Below are 18,247 nucleotides of genomic sequence, written 5' to 3' on the forward strand. Positions count from 1 at the left end.
CCAAGATAGCTGAATTCATCGCGTTGGATGACCAGCAGTTATCTGTTACCTTTTTTTTTCTTCTCTTAATGCATTGCATAAAGATCGGATCGGGAAAAATCGGTATCGGCAGATTAAAATCAAATGATCGGAATCGGATCGGGAGCAAAAAAAGGTGATCGGGACATCCCTACCCAGAACGCCTTGTTGGAGATTTCTAGTCATGCGGTTCCCGGAACCAAAATGGACCAATCCGGTGCTCCTCACACACCAGGATCCCTTGCCGTCACTATCAAACGCAGTGGGGGGACCTTTAGCGTACATTTTCAACTAACAGTGAGTCCCATTGACTTGCATAGAGCTCCCTGGTTGGTAATAGACAAATTGTCTATTCTTCTCACAGTTTATAATATAAACCTTTTTCTTACTCAATATCAAGCCACACTTATTGTTTTTACTTCGGCTGTGAGTATTTGTGTGCGCTCAGGATGAGTTTCGCGCTGACCCGGAAACCACACCAGTAAGCCAGCTCACTGAGCAGCGAGCCTCGCATCGTCCCGACCAATCAGAGCACACTGGGCTCACAGGGGGGGGGGGCAGGAGCTCCAACAAGCCGTTTAGGACAGAGAGTGAATACACATACTGTACAGAGATGCTGATGAGAAACCAATGTGAGTTTGGAAAATTGCACAAAATAAATGTATTCTAGTAGACCTCAACAATGGAATTAAGATCAGTAGAAATGGCCATGACATGGGACCTTTAAAGCATGTTCACATATCACATTAGACACAATACAAATATGAACCTGAAATACACATAAAAAGGCCCCTTTAAGTATTTAGAGAGGCAACACATCCTAGTGCAGGTTGAATAAAACAACAGGACACATGCAGGCCCAGTCTGAACACTTTAATGTGAACACAGGATATCAGGAAACTGTAGGTAATACAAGAATCACACATTGAGTAAAACCCAACCTACAGAGACAAACATCAGTCTGTGACACAAGCGCCTAACGAAGCAGTGGATACAGACTTCATTTCCATACTTCTGGAGTGTATAAAAAAAGGAACAACACTTTATATATGTCTGGTTGGGGACTGATGTCTCTACACTGGTTCAGAAGTCAATTACAGACAACGTTTCACCTCCCTGATGTCGAGCACAGAGTGCCGTCGTCAGCAGGAGCAGCATGTGGTTGTAAAAGAGGCACAGTCAGCGGTGGCCATTTTAAACTCGAGTAATACAGGATGAGTGGTTTTACAGTCCTTGGACATGTTGGAAACATATGGCCTACGGGACTAGAAAAGGACACTTACTAAAGCCATTAGTACAACCTGGACTCATCCTTACAGCCGTTGTCAATGATCGAAAAAAAAAAGTTAATTCAACAGTGTCAAGAAAAGGATGTTTGTAAATCAAGCGAACATGATGGACGCCAACACAATGGCTTTTTACAAATCGTCATACCTGAATTAAAAGATGCTAAACTCCCTGTCCATGTGGTGTTAGGATGTATCACATTGTGTATATATCAGAAGGCAAATGGCTCATTTAGGTAGTCTATTTCTTCCAATGGGTTATGTTAAGGCCACATGGCTGCTAAAAAGAACTGACAATATACCCTGATCAGGAGAGGAAGACCTACAGCGAGGGTCACAGCGGCTCAGAGGTCAATTCGTTTCAGACTAAATCATTTGAAAAAGAGGTGGCCTGAATCCCAAATAATTTAGTGGGACCCTGATACGAATAATCTGCTCGGAGGCTTTAGGAGGTCCAAGAGTGGTTTCCAGCTTCTCAAATACAGCTCTACTGCTTCCTGTACGATGCTATTCAAGGCAGATCACGGTATTCGTAGAAAAAAAACAATCCGGTCGTAGATAAGAATGAAAGAGAGGGTACGGGGGGGGGGGGGTCACTTTCAGCAGTGACTATCTTTTTTTACTTAATTTTTTACTTAATTTTTTTACTTAATTTCTCCACTTGTATAGTTTAGCAGAAAGGTGCAAATGAATGAAAGCGCTAGGTTGGAAGGGGGCGATTGGAATTTAGAGACACTGTAAAGACCGGGGGGGGGGGGGGGGGGGGGGGGGTTGTCGATGGACGGAGAGCGACATCTCAAATCAACACGTAATCCAAACAGATACAATGGAATGACAGCAAGAAAGGAAAGAGGGACCAAGCGGAGGAAGACGCGGATGGCCAATCACTCGGTCCAGTCTTTCTTGATGGCGATGCACCACTCCCAGGAGAGGTGGTCGTGCTTGTCGTCGTCGGTGAACTTGGACTTGATGGTGTATGTGCCGCGGGCGATCATCCCTTTGGGGGCGTCCTCCATGGGGGTGACGTACGTGTACTCCTCAGAGGGTCTCGGGCCATAGCTGCCCACCATGTAGTCAGACTTCTCAACTGCACATCGGAGAGGGTAAGAAAAAAGGGTTTCAGCACATTTCTTAAACAAAGCCTCAGTTAGACCATCAAACAGAACGCGTACACTGATTGTACACCGGCAGGGAGGCCTACAAATGTGCCACAACTTGCTTTACAGAGAATACGCAAACAATCTGCACTAGAGCTGCACAATTAGTAGACTGAAGAAACCTGCCAATATTTGGAAATTGATTGATTGTTTAAGTAACTTTTTATATAGAAAAAACGTTTTATCCTCTTGGGAACCGAGGAAAAAAAACCTATTAAAGGTTAAAAAAAAAAAAAGAAGCTTGCAATTTAGACTTTTAATATTTTAATTTGAAATATCACAGTAAAGACTTAGTAATTTTCTCTGTAGTAAACTCAAAACATCTGGGTTTTGGAGCGACAAGTCAAACATTTCACCTAGGGAGGCATTTTCGAACTATTTGTTGACATCTCCTAGACCAAAAGGTACATTCCTCTTGATTCAAAAGATAATCTGCAGATGAATCAACAAGAGAAATGCTCCTTGAAGCCTTAATCTCCACAAACTAAACGCATACAGTTATTCCAACAAGAAAGACGGTTCCTTTGGATGCTTTTTAACCTCGGGTTGTACAAAGGAAATCTGTAATTGTGGTCGAATACGCTTGAAGCTAAACTAACCGGCTGCTGGGTAAGCTTTATATTTAATCTAATGCCTTCAATGATGAATGACCCCGATCTCGTCATTAAAGTCATAAAAAGGAAACGAATAATAGAATTTCCTTAAAATGTTGAATTGATCCTTTAAGTCTTGGTGCTGTTTTAGATAAGATTTTAATTTGCAATATACTTGAGGATTTACAGCTGTTAAATAAAATGAGGTGTTCTTACCCTTAATTCCTCCCCGGAATGACTGCTGAGTGTACTTCATGCCGGACACAATATCCTTGTTGACCTGGAAAGGAGAGATGATGGCTTCATAAGAAAGATGGCTTCATAAGAAAGATGGCTTCATAACACCAATACTGCTACGTTACTGCAACAGTTTGGATTCCTCTCCGTTTGTTGTGTCAGAGCCCCTCACCTTGAAGTTGATCTGTATTCTATATTCCACCCCTTCCTTCAGAACAAATGGGCTCTTCTTGAATTTAGTCAGGTCTCCTAAAAGGGAAAACAACACAAACGGAAAGGTCAAACGGTGGAGCGAAGCTGTGTCTCAGAGCGGTGAGCGCTCATCCACCACTTGGACTCTCCTTCGATCCCCAGCCCTGCAATCAACATGTCGATATGTCCTTGGGCAAGATGCTTCTCCCCAGGTTGCTCCCGATGGCCAACGGTGTGAGAATGTGTGTGTGTCTTTCCCTGAGAACTTTGTATGGCAGCCTCTGCCTCTGCATGAATGTGTTGGCATCAGAATACCTTTATCCGTCCCACAGTACCAGCCTAGCGACAACGCAGCCAGGAATCAGTGAATGCTGTCTTGTATGCAAGTGCTTTGAGTGGTCGCAAAGACTGGAAAGGCACTATTTCAAAAAAGTAAATGTACCATTTCAGTGTCGAGATATATAACTAAGGATGAGTTTGGCACAACATGCTTTTACAGTCTAAAACATACAAAAAGCGGGGGTTTTAGGATTAGGATAGAAAATAACTATTTAAGGGTATGCTGAAGACTTTCCTTTTTAATAAAGCCTATAGTTAGAGCTGGTTGTTATATTGTTTTTTATCCAATTGTATTTTTATTTGACATCTATGTTGTCCTTTTATTATATTCTCCTTTTAGCACTGTCATTTGTTTATCTGTACTGAGACATACGTGTTTTGTGATATTGGGCTACATAAATAACATTGGATTTGATAAAAAAAAAGTGGGATTGTTATGATTTATTTTGTACCTATAGAAAAGGGAATTTAATTCTCAAAAGCAAAGTGGAGTTGTATTGTGATTTCCAGCCCCCTGCAGTAACACCAGTGACCAGCAGGGGGCGCAGTGACCCTGGCTCTGCTGTGGTTCATTGTGAGGACTGGCAGGAGCACCAGGAAATGGCTCATTAACCCACTTCCCCAGGAATCACGTCATTACTAATTAGTAGAGCAATGACCCAGCAGGTCATTTGGTCTATATCTGCACGCGAAGATGGGAGAGATTCCTCTCCATAATTAATGTTACTATGAGATACTACTCTCCCACGAAAGAGAGCTGCTGTCCATTCAGAAAACAGACAACGATGTGTTTTGTGTCTGCTGTACTCACCCGTCAGGTCGAGCACCAGAGGGTGAGGGGCCGTTTCACACTTCAGAGTCATCCCTATTACCTGCACGTTGGGGGCCGTGGGGTCTGAGAGAGAGACAAGTATCCAACATTATGATCAGACAGAGACATTCACATTGTTTTAAAACAGAAGTATCTTGCTCACTTCTTTATTCGCGTTGTTTTGCTTTCAAACTTTGAATAGGTAATGCCAGTTTCATAAATATAGTAAATAACACACAAGGGAGAATTTAGAATAGTTTTAAATATGTGAACACATTATATCTGTACATTCGCTTCTAGCAACAAAACACTTACGTTCTTTCCTCTCGGCCTAGTCCTTACTCTCCCACTGCTCCAATCATAGTAACAGTGGAGGTGAAAAGACATTCCTTTAACTAAATACACTTTTTGCAAACCTTCTGAAATACTAATCTAGAAAACCGCGTTGATGTTTAAATTCACTCATTTTATAGTGCTTTTTTTCTTATTAAAAGGATAATCTACTCAACCCAAAAGCAAATTTAGCAAGATACCAATACCGAGTAACTGATCCACAACCACACCGAACATCATGTTTTATGAAGAAAGTAAAGTTTCTTTTGGTTTAACAACGGCCACAGTACTCAAATGAATGAACCTTGACCAAATGTCTGTCTAAATAAAAGTGTACTCTTATATAAAATAGCACAGGTATGAATCCGTTCCATTATTTGGTCTATTTTCAAAGAGATAGTCTGGATTGTTTAAAGCAGGGATGGGCAACTTTGATGGTGGTGGGGGCCACATCATTGATGTACTGGCCACCAGGGGGCTGCAGATTCACTTGGAACACACACACAAAAATTCCATGTGTTGTATGTAATTATTAACAAATATACTAAGTCTGACATCTTCATTGACATTTTACAATCAAAGGGAACATCCTCTAATAAGCCACTAAACAAATATCAGTTCACAGAAATGTTATTTCATTTTTACAAGTGGCATGTTTGTATTGAACAGGTTATTAAACCGTGGAATACAACTATTTTAAACTATTGGAAAGCAGGGAACATGTGTGTGTATTGAGATTAACCATTAAGATGACATACACATGAAGTCATGAACACTAACCCAGACAATAGTTGTCTAACTTGAACCTAAAACACTTGTAGCCTGTCTCTGCATTCCCCTAATTCCACAATATGGGGAATGTCAACACAGACACCTGTCAGCCCGCACTCTGCTGTTCCTCAGCGCCACACCCCCTCCCTCCCGCTGAAATTATGAATGAAAAGCGTAGTAATCATAGATAACACGGCAGGGTCCGTGACAGTTTGTTTTCATCTGATTTCAAATAAACAAAGTCTTGGTTTTTAGGATATTAAACTTGTTTCGCCAAATTCAGATGATAAATACAAATGTTAAGCTTGTAAAGGCATAATTACAAGAGGCAATTTAACGTCACAGCAGACATAACAACAGCCGGTGTTTCTTGTGAGGGTTTCCCCGGGAAACAAACACAATGCACACAAATGCATCACAGATTATTTTGCGGTATTTGAAATCATGTACGCAGCTCGCGACGTAACTAGGAGTCTAGTGGACGGTATCAGTACTACAAGTAGAAAAAAGAAAAAAAAAATTACATATTTTTTAATTAATTACGTTGTTTATAAATTATTCTGAGGGCCGCAAAAAGAGGAGGTGGGGGCCGCCATTTGCCCATCCCTGGTTTAAAGTGTGGTTGTATGGTGCTTATCCAGAATCAGTGTGTTTACCTACAGTAGACTTCGGTTTGGAGAAGCAAGTCAATGATTAGTTTTGATCCACCTTCTTTAAGTGACACAATACCACAAACAAACCAACCACGGGAGGCAGCGGTAAACCAGCCCCCCACGTGCTGTAGTAATACACCGACTATGGATAAGTGCTTCATAAGTCCCCCCTTCAAGCAATCTAAACTATCCCTTCTACAGTTTCCAATCCTCAGGTTAGCAGGGTTGTTGTCACAACAAATAATGGAGGTTGGATTCCCCGCACTATTGGTACTGCAAACACACAGAAGCAGCTGCTGTGGAGAGTGTTATGCATACACTTAACACAGCTTTGAAGACAAATGCTACCATAAAAGTACATTTTCAGGTTTGCCTCAGGTGGCTGTATCGGGGGAAACAACTGAAAGATCTGAATTGTGCATATTGATAAGTAACATTTGCAAATAAGAATAAAAATACATTATATATTTGGATGCGCCAGATATAATAAAAACTGCCAAATGTGATGAAAAGACAAGCAGGGCAAACATCACATATTTACACCTACTCGGGGGTTTGTATAGAAACATTTAGTACGAGGGCACTCGCGGTCAAAATTACGGCCCCGGCACTTTCCAGCGAAAGTAATACATTAGAGCGAAGGGGAAAACTAAAGTTTCTTCATGCCTGCTGCTGAATTAATACATTGACAAGTTGACAATACACTTTTGTTTGATCTATCATTTTTTAAATATTAGATATTACACCTACTCTCATGTAACAATTGTTTTATTTATTGTATTGCTTGTGTGCTTTGTAATGCCTGTTGTAAAATGCCATTATATAATGTGTTTTTACTGTATTTATTCCTAAAAAGTCTTTAATTTGTTTTGTAAAGCACTTTGAATTGTCGTGCACAGAAAAGTGCTATATAAATAAACTTGCCTTGTATGAGCAACACACACCAACTGGAAAAACTAGATTGAATATACTCGTCTTCTCTATAGTACTTACCACCTCTTGCCCTGCTCTTATATGTGCCAGTCGAGCTGGTTCTTCCATCAGCTCAACTCTCTGCAGGCAGGCTGTATATCTGAACTCAGACTCGCGCCCTCATCATTCTCTTCATCATCTTGCACTTCCAAGCTGCCAGAAAGGTCTGTCAATTTGCGACATTTAGATGCTTCACCTGCTAGTGACTTCACCTTTTTTCTTCTTGCCTTATCGGCCCCACCCTTTTCTTTTAGTTTTCTTTGATTTGTATCCATGTTTTTTCATTCTACCTGTCCGCCGTCTAATCCCTTCTCTTCGTATGATACACCAATCAGAGCCATATAATAGAATAATAATAATAGAATTCTCTCTATGGCTCTGACACAAATATATTCCGCTCTCTGGCCGGTCTTTTTTCTTCTTCGTGTGTGATTATTTGACAGATAAGAACCACGCAACTGCATTATCGGCCGCTGTCGCCCTCTGTCGGCCGTCAGCGCAACTTAAATGATGACGTTAAACAATCTTTTTTTTTTTTAAAAAGGGCCGGCCGGCCGTCAACGACCCTCGACGACCGGCCGTTCTGTGGTTCTCCAGATTCCACAGATGGCCAGTCCGCCCCTGCGCAGCACCCATTACCCGGTTTAGACAAAACCCTGCTACTTATGTTTAGGAAGGATAGATCTGTTGTCAGTCCACATATTATGAAAATACGCAGTCCTTTTTTTTTTTTACTGTACAGCAATACATTTTAACTTCTGTTTTTATCTTATCTTACTCCAATTAAAATGTATATAGTTGACTTAATTCTGTATCTTATTTCCATTTCTTCTTATTCTTGAGTATTAAGTGTATTGTGTGTTGCCGTGTAGGAGGAGCCTGGGACTTAAGATGTTCATTGCCAAAACTACACGGTAGCTTTTGTGCATATGACAATCGAGCGTTTGGATTTGAGTTGGACATCGATCACTAACCTGCCACACAGGACACGTTGCCCAGCAGGGTCTCCTTGTACTTGCGCAGGCTCTCGTCGTCCTGGTCCAGCTCCTGGATCTCCTGTAGGCTCTTCGCGGCGGGGGGTTTGTAGTTGAGAGGGTTGTCCGGCTCCTCATTGGCTGCTGCAAGCGCCTCCAGCTGCTCGGGTGTGGGTTCCTGCTCTGCCATGGTGTGCTAGAGTTAAAAAAAGTGACACAAAAAGGTTAGAGTACAAGAAACAAACAACCCCGTCAACACAGTGGGACACATTTAAAGATGACATTCCCCAGACCCTGCAGTGAATCGCTCAGAGCACAGATAACGGGCTCACTTGAGGACAGGGACCGTAAAACACTCACTCTGTGGGGATCATTCAATTCTTGGCAAAAGACGAGGAATTTTAGAAGTTAGTTCATTAGACATGTGGCTGTGGAGCAGTTTTCTCTGGGGCCATGGCGCCGACACAGAGCAGAGGTCAGGGGTCAACAGGAAGCTGATGATTATTTGAGATAAACAGCAGTGCCTTAAACACCCTGCTGCACTGACACAGTCACTGCCGACTAGAAGGGAGGCCGCTGATCCTGAGCAGGGAACGGCACGATGACACAGATCATCTTCATTCCTCAGAGAACATACAAGTGCCGTAGTTGCTCATAAAATGCAATGCGAGGAGAACAAAGTAGTTATTTATGAATTACACCTGGTGCACATATGCTGATCAACACCTGGTGCTTTTCACAGAGCTTGTTCTGTGTGGTCTGTTCTTCACACACACACACACACACACACACACACACACACACACACACACACACACACACACACACACACACACACACACACACACACACACACACACACACACACACACACACACACACACACACACACACACACACACACACACACAACACACACACACACACACACACACACACACACACACACACACACACACACACACACACACACACACACACACACACACACACACACACACACACACACACACACACACACACACACACACACACACACACACACACACACACACACACTTTGAGAGGTTTTCATAGCAGCTTGTTAAATCCAAAGTATGTGCTGCTTTCCTGATTTACACAGAAAGCAACGCGGTCATAAATGTTTTTATGAGAACTGATACTACTCAGTAATACCATAGCACAGCTAACTGTTTGTTCAGTCATAGTTCAATCATTTAAAGCTGCCATTTTGTGTTGTTTATTATTTGTATTTCCCTCAGCCAACCTGAAACTACTCCCTCATATTTCTCGTTCGAGATGTTTTCGACACTTGCATGTTGAAAGAACTGAACTTCCTGTATTTGAGTGATTTCAACCGAGCAGGAACCAAAGCTGTCAAACTGTTGAAGAGGATTTATCGCTTTGATAAAATAAAACTGCGCCTTAAACTGTGTTAAAAGAGCTAAGTCAGACCCAAAGAGATTATGCTTTAATTTCAATGATCAGAACAAATCTGTGTACAGAAGAAAACAACTACGACAACATTAAACAGGAAGACATGAGGCGATAAAGAAACTGCTTCTCCATTTAAGCCTGATCAAATTCCTTCTTTGTGTAGATAATCCCTTAATGTGTGTTGGCTCAGTGATAACCTGCGAGTTTAAAAAGGTCATCATGAATCAACACCGGCCAGCCAACAAATCAAACCAAGGCAAAGACAAGCGTCACAGGCTGGATCCTCTGCGTAAAAGCCTAACGCACTATTTACAACCCAAGGAAATACAACAATCACACAATGGCAGACACAAAAACTGGTTTGTCGTTCTGCGTGTTTATCCAACACTCTGCTGTATTGTGTCGGGAATATAAAGTTGGGTATAGGCCAAGCAGGAAGTGAGAACGCGGCACCGTTTTTTCCAAATGAGGCCTCAGTGCTCCCATAAAAAAACACTCATTCCTTGCCTGCCAATAGCTGCTCAGCTGCGTGAGTGAGGCTCCTTGTTGTTGCACAGAGTGAGAAGGCCAGGAAAATAAGAGCAGATACCACAGCGTTGATGTTAGATCCCTCTTCGACGAGCAGGTTGTTTGTCTCACTTCCTGTACTCTCCTACAGTGTGTTGCACTCAGACTGAGGTCTACCAAGCTGTCAGCGGAGGAAGTGATGGGTCATTCTAGTTGTATAAGAAAGGGGCTGCACTATAGGAGGCTTCTGCCGAGGATACATTAAATAAGCAATTAATCATTTAGGAAAATAGTTTTTAGTTTTGGCTGGTTCATGTATTTTTTTTACTTTTCAAAATGTCAAAGTGGAACAGTTCTTAATGTTAACATTTCAAAAGGTTTTTCAAAAAAGACATGTTATTTCTGAAGCAAAATGTAAAATACTAGTACAGTTCCAGTATCATTTTTAGATTTCAATGATTGTCTTGTTACTATTATAGAAAGAAATCGAGGCAAGGTCGGGTTGCAGTGACAAAGCGGTTTTAAGATCCCAACAAATATTAATGAAGCTCGTGGAGCACGCTAACCAAGGCGGAGGAGCCTCGCAGCAGACTTAGCGATAGCAGAGCGCTCCTCAGGTACAGGGGGGTTAGTTAATCGACCGCAGATGACGTCGTCCTCGCGGACGGATAAATAAAGATGAAACCTAAATGGGTCGCGAAAGATACTTTGGCGAAGTCACGCCCATCTACTTCCGACCCATGGGACCTTATTTCTGAAAAACTATGTATTGAAGTCGATGGAGAAAGAAAACGTATCTTTCGATCCCGTTTGAATTGTGCCATGAATTACACATATGATGTTTGTAGATCTTAAAAAATCATTTCCATGTCAAAAAAGTCACAGTTTGTCTAAAAACTGTTGAAATATAAGACTATGAAAAATACGCAACTAGAAAGACTACAAATCCCAGAGTCGCGTACATTAACGTTACACATTACACTCGTGTTACTCACCAAAACCTTCTAAAGCCGGTCCCGCATGCTGTATGGGCTCAGAACAGTCTCATAATACACACAGAAGGATTCACACTTGTATTTCCGGATCCACACTTGTGTTTTTCAATGCACACACAAATGTGTTCCGTTTCATATACATGTAAATAAAATCCAAATACAGAAAAAAGTTTTACATATGTATTTTTGATCCACACATTTGTTTTCCGTTTAAAACCGCTGCACCTGCAAACACAAACCGCTTTCTGTGCACGGATCGCTGTGCATTAGTGTGTGGGTTTTTTGAGACTCCCCTGACGGTCAGCCGATTCGTACTTGTCATTTTTTCTATCTATAGCCAATCAGATGTCTCCTCAATTCTAAGCCAATCACATGAGCGCGCCCCCACGAGGGTAGATTTCTTGCGTTCATGACGTAGCGCTTCATGTACGCATTTTGCGCAGTCCGGAGCTGACAGGTCCATGGAGCCTGCCTGCAGGCGCTAATGTCAGGACACCTCTCAGTACATTGCCACTTTCCGAACAGGAAATGCACGCAAATTCAAGCCTTTATATTATTAAGGTACAGCGCCACTTTCCAAACCATTGATGAATGCTTGTGTACACAAAAACGGCAGGCAAAACCGTTTTAAATGTGTGTTTCCTGTATGGCGAAGACAGCTGCTATATTTATGTCTGTATGAAGTTGTTGTGAGTGTGGAGGTAGCAGCTACAGGTTAGCTTAGCTTAGCCTAATCGATCAGTGCACTACGAAGCCAGTGCTAGACAGTGAACTGTCAACGGGGGGAGCCCCGCCGGTCATTATCGGCCGATATTCACTCTTAATAGTTTGATCGGTGCTCTCTATAAAGGCCGATTGGAGACAAGCAGCTCTGCATGATCACCTGAAGCTCCGCCCTCTGTTTAGCGAGCTGACCGGACTGCGCAAAATGCGTATATGAAGTGTCATGAATGCAAGAAATCTACCCTCGTGGGGGCACGCTCATGTGATTGGCTTAGAATTGAGGAGACATCTGATTGGCTATAGATAGAAAAAATTACAAGTACGAATCGGGTGAGCGTCAGGGGAGTCTCAAAAAACCCACACACGAATGCACAGCGATCCGTGCACAGAAAGCGGTTTGTGTTTGCAGGTTCAGGGGTTTTAAACGGAAAACAATTATGTGAGGATCAAAAATACATATGTAAAACTTTTTTCTGTATTTGGATTTTACACACATTTGTGTGTGCATTGAAAAACACAAGTGTGGATCCGGAAATACAAGTTTGAATTAGGGATGCACGATATTGGTTTTTTGAAACTGATACCGATAACTTCCTGCTTCTCAAGACCGATAACCGATAATAATATTATATATATATATATATATATATATATATATATATATATATGAAATGTACCTGTAGTTTTTGCACACCTGGTGGTAAAAAAAAAGACTAGTAGTGAGCAAATGACATGAGCATTACTACTATGAACAAAACTAACCCTGGGGTCGTCTCTGGCAAACTTGTTGCCTTTTCCAAAAGCCTCGTCGATAGGTAAAAGCCCCGGTGCCTTTGCAGCTGGCTTTGGATTCGCCGCTAGTTTAGCAGCGCAGGCGTCTTCGTACGCTTTTAACACATCACCGTAGCGATGGCGATGTTTCAGGTGACTCATCAGGTTGGAAGTATTATAGCTCGTTGCCTTTTTCCCTCCTCGTGGAACTTCTGCTTTGCATTTGTTAATACAAATAGCAAGCGAACTATCTAACTCTGAAACTTTGAAATAGTCCCATGCTACCGACGACATGTTTGTTTACTGTCCTGGCTTCACGGCCGCACACCATCTACGTCACAGCCAGGCATGAGTTAGGGAGTGCTGGATTTGTGAAATACTCCCCTCTTCCTAAACCACTAATACCACAGTACTGGCAAAACGGGAGGAGCCGAATGAAAAACAAGCACCCCTCATCCCAATCCACCCACACCGCAGTATGTTTTTCTCTTTTTTACCCAAAAAATATATTGTATATTATCGGGGCTATTAATACTTTTATCGGGTTTATCGGGATGACGTCATAATTCCTAACATCGGACCGATAATTATCGGGCCGATAATTATCGTGCACCACTAGTTTGAATCCTTCTGTGTGCATGTGTGTATTATGAGACTGTTCTGAGCCCATATGCTGGCTCTCACGGAACCGACTAACTCCCCTTGTGTGTATGTACAGCTCTCTACATGCCCAGACTTGTAGTGATTTTCACTTTCTTTTCATTCTGAAAGAAAGAAGTGAAATGTGCCAACGTGACGGCCATCTTGGTGTTAGTGTGCAAGACCAGAGTTGTAGTTCATTGAGCACTTCACACAAAAACATTTGTTACTTCACAGTTTTACGACATATTTTGATTTTTTTTGACTTGCAAAATTATCTTTTAAATTGACAAACATCATATGTGTAATTCTTTGCACAATTCAAACGGGATCAAAAGATAATCTTTCTCGAAATAAGGTCCCATGGAGGTCCCCCGGAAAGGGAGGGACTTCACCTCTATATACCTGGGCGACCCGCCTCCGTAAAGTCTATGTGTGGGAAACCCTGCCCTACATTGCAGATCTACATTTTATGAAATCATTTCGGATTGTTATCATTTTGTTAATTCAAACTGCATGATCGTGCAGTGATCATGCAGACATTATCAGTGAATTGAGTCATGTTTACCAACAGACACATTGCTCAGAGATGCTATCTTAATAGAGCATAACATTTTTCCTTAAAATGATTGCCCATGCACCGAGTCAAATGGATTAGGTTCAAACATGGCTGACCCTGTGTCTAACAGGCTACTTAAGAAAGGCGCTGTCATGCTTCAGCCTGCTGTGAGACACACAGGTCAAGAGATCACGTACTCAGTGCACCTCCGAGTCCTAACCTACACACACAGGCCTGCATGCAGTGAAGGAGGATAATCTGTTACTTCGTCAAAGCTAAACAGCACCGTTTGACAAACACACCGGGTTTGGCAGCAATTGAAGACTTCAGATTAGGTCTGTTCCTTAGCAACACCGCGGAGCAGTGAGATTAAGTGGGATTACAGCTAACGAGGCATTCAGGGACAGGAGATGAAAGTGTTCGGAGGTGCCACTGGTGACACATCAGGAGGATGCTCTTTCACAGAGAGCCATTAGTGTCCAATGCTACTGAAGATAGTAGATAAACAAGCTCAGTGGAAACCAGGAAACCCCACCGGGATCATACGGCATGTATGAGTGTGTGTGTGTGTGTGTGTGTGTGTGTGTGTGTGTGTGTGTGTGTGTGTGTGTGTGTGTGTGTGTGTGTCAGTGCAGAGGCTTTACTGCCATGTAAAGACAGTTTTAAAAAGAGCCTTCATTAAGATTTTGGAATGGAAAGTCAAATGATCTTTAATAAATGGAATAAGTAAAAATAATGAAAATATTATAATTTTAAAAAAAGCTGCATGTTAATTTAGAATTTCATTATTTAGGTTATGAACAACTCTTATATTACATTTTATTACATATTTCCTAATGTATGGTTCTTCACAGAGGAACAACGAGGGAAGGTGATAACGCAGCAGGCATACCGCAACCAGACATTAGAAAAACATGAGCAGGAGCTTTGAAGTGTGGGCATGGTAGAGCCACCTTTACTGATCATGTGAAAGGTGGAGGTCTTACAGCTGAACATGTATACTATGAAGTATTGTCCCTAAGAACACATCAGGAATTTATCTCAGAGACAACAAGATATGAATATTCACTTTATATCAAGTAACTCCGAATAACAACCTTTGTAAAAGTGACCTTTAGCTCTTGGCTTCCCTCCCTATTGAAGATGTCACCGACAGATCTATGGCTGCTTTGATCTCCGTTTGTTTCAACTGCAAATTGAAATGTTGAAATGAGTGCATCCTTCTGCAACGCGTTTCCTGTTCAAAAACATTTAGCATGCATACAATTGAATAGAATATAATGTATCAGCGTTCTCTTGTAATTAAACGTATTTAAAGAGCAGCGCTTGTAGACATGTCTTTAATGTATTGCCTGTCCATTAAGATTTCAAAGTTCATAAAGTGGAGCTGTAATAGCACTATTTAGTGGAAATAATTCAATGCATGTCTTTCCCAATACAATGTATTACCAAAGTTGTTCTTGTGGATACTGTTATGGCTTTACACTTAATGATATAGTGACAATTATTATCTGTAGCTTTTTGGTTAAAAATAAATCTGCCTTGCATGTCAGACTGCCACTAGGCCTCTTCGTATCTCAAGAAGCGACGGTTAACTTCCTTTTTCCGGGCGAGATGATTCATATCCTCTTGCCCACGAAACCACACAGTGCAAATCTGAAGCACAGATCATCTTCTCATATTGAGCTTTCCCCAACGTAAGTTGTTGGTCAAATGGTGCAATGATAATAATGCAAAGGGCTCTTGGAGATCATGCTGGGTCATACCAAATTGAGGACGTGGAGCGAGTCGAGCAAAAGCTTTGAGGAAGTGTTGCACTAAGAGCTGATGCAATGCAGAGGAAGCCAGAAACAACAGAAATAGGTGGGGTAAGAGTACAACAGCTAAACATTAGATAAGCTACAGAATAGCCAACTTGTAACAAGCTTATAATACAAAAAGGTTAGCCAAAGAGTCATTTAACAAAGATAACAGTGAAGTGGGTGTCTATAGCAGAAAGAAACAAAACATTACTCCATCCCAGGAAGAACAAGAACAAATAGGAAGCTTTAAAAATAGCCGGTGAGAAATCCCTGCCGGCACTAGCAGGAAGCTGCCAGTGAATGGGATAGCCAAGGTGCCAGCGGAAAGGTCAGGGCTTATTCCCAGATTCGGGTCTGCCTCCCAGGGCAACCGCCGAGGAGGGGGTGACGTACCCTCCACAATGAAGAAATACAGCTGTATAATGGCTCCCTTCAAGGATGGAAACAGCCTTATACAGGTGGTTTTAAAGCATCCTAATTCAACCATTTGAGTGCTTGAAAGGCAGGTGAAAAATAAAAGATGCATGAGCTTTATAAGTACTTTAACATTTCCCGGAATTGAAGCCCCTTGTTTCTGGGAAGATCTGCTACTGAAGGCCGCTGTTTTAGCGAAGGGAGGTTATGTCCTGGCTGAGGAGGACCACACAATGCGAGAAAGAAGTGGTCTGTGTAGAGGAGGGGGGCCGGCTAGCATCCCTGCACATATTCCCCTGTGACACTGAGCTAAAACAGAACAGGCCACATCTCCATGGTCGGCTTAGAAAGGTCCATTCACAAGGCGTAGGAAAAATGCATTTAGAAAATACTTAACTGTGTTTTGGTCTCCACAATACTACATTAATGGATACAACAAATCAATTGTAGCCTTAGAACCAGTATCCAGGTCAGTATTTGTCACGAAGCACACAAAACAGGGGCGCATAGCTTCCCTATCTAAATATGAGTGAATAGTGATTTATTATGCAACATTTTTAAGTTCAGGCCTGTGGTTTTTGACCCTTGCACTCGTTACGGAGCTGTAACGATCAGGGAAGTATCTTCAAAGAAAAAGCTACGCGATTAATGTTTAGAAGTTCCCATCAGCAAAAACACGTCGGTTTGCTATCCTGGCTCCAAAATGGTGGAATGAGCTCCCCATTGACATCAGGACAGCAGAAAGCTTACACATCTTCCGGCGCAGACTGAAAACTCATCTCTTTCGACTCCACCTCGAGCAATACAATTACTAACAAAGAACTTATATACTAACAAAGGACTGGCTTATCTAAAGCCAGTTGAGTAGCACTTGAAATGTTTTGTCTCTATAAAACCTGATGTACTTATATGATTCTGTTTCCTTCAAGTTTGTATCTTCTTGGTCGAATACACTTATTGTAAGTCGCTTTGGATAAAATCGTCAGCTAAATGCAATGTAATATAAAAGTTATTTTAAAGCTACTAGTTGGGCCCACTCAGGATGAACCAGGCTAAACCATCAACATATAAACTGCAACATTAGAACCTGTCCCCTCTGCAAGGCTTCAAATTCGCAGGTTGAGACAAAGCACCCGAAAAAGCAGGACAAGGTAAGTGTTACCTAAATTCCATAAAAGGAGAGAACATATAGCCTCCAGGCCATAATCCCCCACACAGTAAGGAAAAAGAGTGTGATCTATTTGAGAAATCACTTATCAGCCATTCAGCTGAGCACACAGCTTTACTATCACACAACAGTACATAAAGAGGACAGCCACTTGAAGTGTATTTGATGTCATCTGATGTTACTTAACTATGAAAGCCTTTAAAAAGTCAAAATGGTGGCTGGTTCAAGGTGTGTTAGCCCTTCAAGTCAATTCAAATTAGGAGAGTTTAATAGCAGGAAGTGGCAGAAAAAGTTCCTCATGAGCCACATGACAGTCGAGTCACTCACGTATTTTAAAAGGAGACTAAATTACCCCTTCTGAATAGACACTGTTCATTGCACCCCCTCATTAACGGAGTTATTGTGCACAATTAAATCCGATGGATGGTCGTTACCTAACGGCCAACTCAGATCAGGTTCAACACCCGGAAACGAAAAACTACCGCCGAATAACTCATGCCTTTACAAATAATTAAATGCCTAGAGTTTGACACACTAATAATACCACTGGAATAAAATACATGTAGATTAAAAAGCCCGATTGCAGGAAGAAGTTATTTGATAAATTCCTCCTTCATTGGAGTAACGTTAAGTTGCTACATACTTAGTAAGTGCCGCAAAACTTGGAAAGTAGTCCAAAGCCCCAAGGAAAAACATGCTTAACGTCCAGAGAGTTATTAGGTCACCCACAATTAGATTTGTGTAAAGAGTTAAGAAAGTGTTTGGTCCACTCTTACCGTTATACCGCCGGTAAGTCTGTCTCCTGAATGCTGCTGAGAGGGAGCGGAGTGAAGCGGCGGAGAAAACCTGCGCCAAAGGCCGCTGACAGGAGACACTACAACCGGTTTAGTCCCTTC

General features: G+C 41.9%; 1 protein-coding gene across 2 annotated transcripts; it reads right to left on the reverse strand.

Moving 5' to 3' along the window:
- Nucleotides 1-2,093: 2,093 nt before the first annotated feature.
- arhgdia (Rho GDP dissociation inhibitor (GDI) alpha) lies at nt 2,094-18,231 on the reverse strand. Of its 2 annotated transcripts, none has more exons than XM_034088912.2 (6): nt 18,128-18,231; nt 8,337-8,532; nt 4,634-4,717; nt 3,464-3,540; nt 3,271-3,334; nt 2,094-2,391 (listed from the first exon to the last, which is right to left on the reverse strand). In XM_034088912.2, the coding sequence occupies exons 2-6, from the start codon at nt 8,524-8,526 to the stop codon at nt 2,189-2,191; spliced, it is 618 nt and encodes a 205-aa protein (XP_033944803.1). In that variant the 5' UTR covers nt 8,527-8,532; nt 18,128-18,231; the 3' UTR covers nt 2,094-2,188. The 2 variants fall into 2 exon arrangements, with proteins under 2 accessions (XP_033944803.1, XP_033944804.1); XM_034088913.2 differs by lacking the exon at nt 18,128-18,231 and adding an exon at nt 10,281-10,456.
- Between the last annotated feature and the right edge of the window lie 16 nt (nt 18,232-18,247).

Source organism: Pseudochaenichthys georgianus, chromosome 8 (genome assembly GCF_902827115.2).
Source record: "Pseudochaenichthys georgianus chromosome 8, fPseGeo1.2, whole genome shotgun sequence".
Lineage (NCBI taxonomy): Eukaryota > Metazoa > Chordata > Actinopteri > Perciformes > Channichthyidae > Pseudochaenichthys > Pseudochaenichthys georgianus.